Genomic DNA, 2484 nt, shown 5'->3' with positions numbered 1-2484 from the left:
ACGCACCTCCATAAAACTACATTTACAAATACACACACTTTTTATGTTCGTATGTGTTAATCTATTATAAGAGGTCAATCTGGATTCGATAAGTCAGGCCGCGGATATTATTTTGCAACAGATAATAAAGATAGACGTTACTTACCGGAAGAGGGACAAAGCACTCGCTGTGGAGTACGAGTAACGAATTGTCCTTATGATGACACAAATCCAACGAAAGTGTCTTCACAACCTATAAACAGTAATAGTCAAACCAATAATGGTTACTTACCTATAAATAATAATAGTAATAATAGTAACAATAATGGGCCTACTAATTCTAGTCCAAACCAAAATGGTTGGACCTATATGAACGAAAATGATAAAAATACCAGAAGTGATAGGGATAGAGAGAGAGATCAACAGAGGTGAGTCGTAATTGGTTTGTAAGTAAAAGCAAGAACACTAAATAGAAGTAATTCGAAAAATATATTATAATATTCAGTAATTATACAACAATAACAAACAAAATATTATAATATAAATTAAAAAAAAACATTTAAAAATACTTATTATTACTAGATAAATAATAATATATATAAAATTATATAATGTAATATAAAAAACTAAAAGCAGATGAAATCCATAAAACAGAATATATGATTATAATTATGATATATGTATATATGATATAATTGTATAACATATTATTATAAGTATAATAATTATTTTAATAATTTTATTATTATATTATTATAATTATTATTATTATAGTTATAATAATATGTTATATAGTTATAATAATAATGTCTTCACAATAAATAAGGTTAAAATGAAATAATTGATACTTTGCTCTATAAGCATGAGACCAATCACTCAAAATCTTTACTTTGGTGACCAGATATTTCAACTTCTGATACCTTGGAGTAATAAAATAAAAAATATCATAAAGTAACGAATTCAAGCTATTCTCTAGCTATAGTTTTTGGTACTTAGTCCAAACTAATAACACAAAAGTGCCCACTATGTGTTACAGCTCGAAATTATACAAATAACAGATATTTTTAAGGGCAAGATGCTAATATTCAAGAGGATGGTCTTACTAAGAATATTTGACCCAAGGTGAAAATGGAGATAATTCAACTATGTAACGAAATTGAGAATCTGAGCTATGTTGAACGTATATATCCAGATGAACTTTTTACGAATGGTACTGAAGATTCTGATTACAAGTTCTTACAAAACAGAAAGAAGAGAGCAAGCTAGATCAAAATTTAAACGCCTATATTATAAATAAATCTATTTAAAATAATAATTTTATCAATTTGGATATATGTATATAACATATAATATGGAATTATATTTTGGGTTGTATCCGCATATTTTTCTTTTCTTCAGAATTCAGAGTAAATAATATATTATAATAAACAATCAAAATTCTTTGCAATAATTTCTTGAATCTTTTTGCTCACAATTAATTATAACCTTTTCTCATAAGAATCTTCTTTTATTTTAAATTTTCTAATTCTTCTATTAAAATAAATACACATTTTTAAAGAAAAGAATTGATAAAAACATTAAGAAAAGGTTTGTTTTACTTTCTCCACTTTTAGCTCTGCCTACGGCGGCCGCCCGCCCCGTCCTTTAGGTGGCAGTTATCTGTTCGATCGAGATAATAATGTCGTTTCAGTTGCCCCATCCAATGATAATACAGCTGACAACAAAGACGCTTCAACTGAATTGGGTTCAAAAAATACTGGAAGTAGTGTAAATCAAGAACATAATGATGGAATGGCCAATCGTGCTGGAAATAAGCAATAGGCAGTTCACGGTTCCACAAAACGAACTGTATTCAATTTCGAAATTTCATATCATGAATTTAAAAATTTTATAATAAAAACATAAATATTTATATATAAAAATTAAATGATATTTTTTATTTATTTAATATACATAAAAGTTTAATTTATCCTTATTTCCGTAGGTAAATCCATTTGATCCATTTGAGTTTCTGTACTTAAACAAATCTTTCATTCTTATTAATAAGTAGTCTGACAAACTATTCAGAAGGAACTTTTCTAAAAACCGATTTCTTTTGTGATTATGTCTCAGTTAAAGTTTCTGCAACTTCTACAATGAATTTTGAATGGAAAGTGCAGATTCTCACCTGAGATCTCACATACCAGTGACCTTAATGAACTACAATTAGCGTCATAGTATGGAATAGGTGCACTGTTAAGTAAGTTTCAACAGTAAACGATATGCTGTCAATATACTGTAGGCTGTGTACTTACAGCCACAAAAATGGTTTTGAAGCGATGATGGTGTCAGAACTCCCAGTGTTGCAGCTCTAGTCTATTGAGTTCAACCACTGACTGGAAATCTGACTGTTTCCTTCCTTTCCTTTACATGTGGTAAATGACTTCCACCTAATTATAGGTAGCTGCAGGAAATTGATACAAGTGCCTTTTTTAAAGATTTTTTTGATAACATATGTCAGTATAT

General features: G+C 28.4%; 1 protein-coding gene across 1 annotated transcript in view; it reads left to right on the top strand.

Annotated features, from left to right (window-relative positions):
• The window catches only part of LOC119685794 (uncharacterized protein DDB_G0287625), a gene marked incomplete in the record, with an annotated part of 3346 nt that extends 1527 nt beyond the window's left edge, over positions 1-1819 (top strand). Inside the window, 2 exon segments of the mRNA XM_038100175.1 lie at positions 72-407; positions 1593-1819. Coding sequence (XP_037956103.1) covers positions 72-407; positions 1593-1800 — 544 coding nt within the window.
• Positions 1820-2484: the final 665 nt, after the last annotated feature.

The sequence above is a fragment of the Teleopsis dalmanni genome, chromosome 2, assembly GCF_002237135.1.
Source record: "Teleopsis dalmanni isolate 2A chromosome 2, ASM223713v2, whole genome shotgun sequence".
Lineage (NCBI taxonomy): Eukaryota > Metazoa > Arthropoda > Insecta > Diptera > Diopsidae > Teleopsis > Teleopsis dalmanni.
Note: the sequence above shows the minus strand (reverse complement) of the source record. Positions and strands in the feature narration are given on the sequence as shown.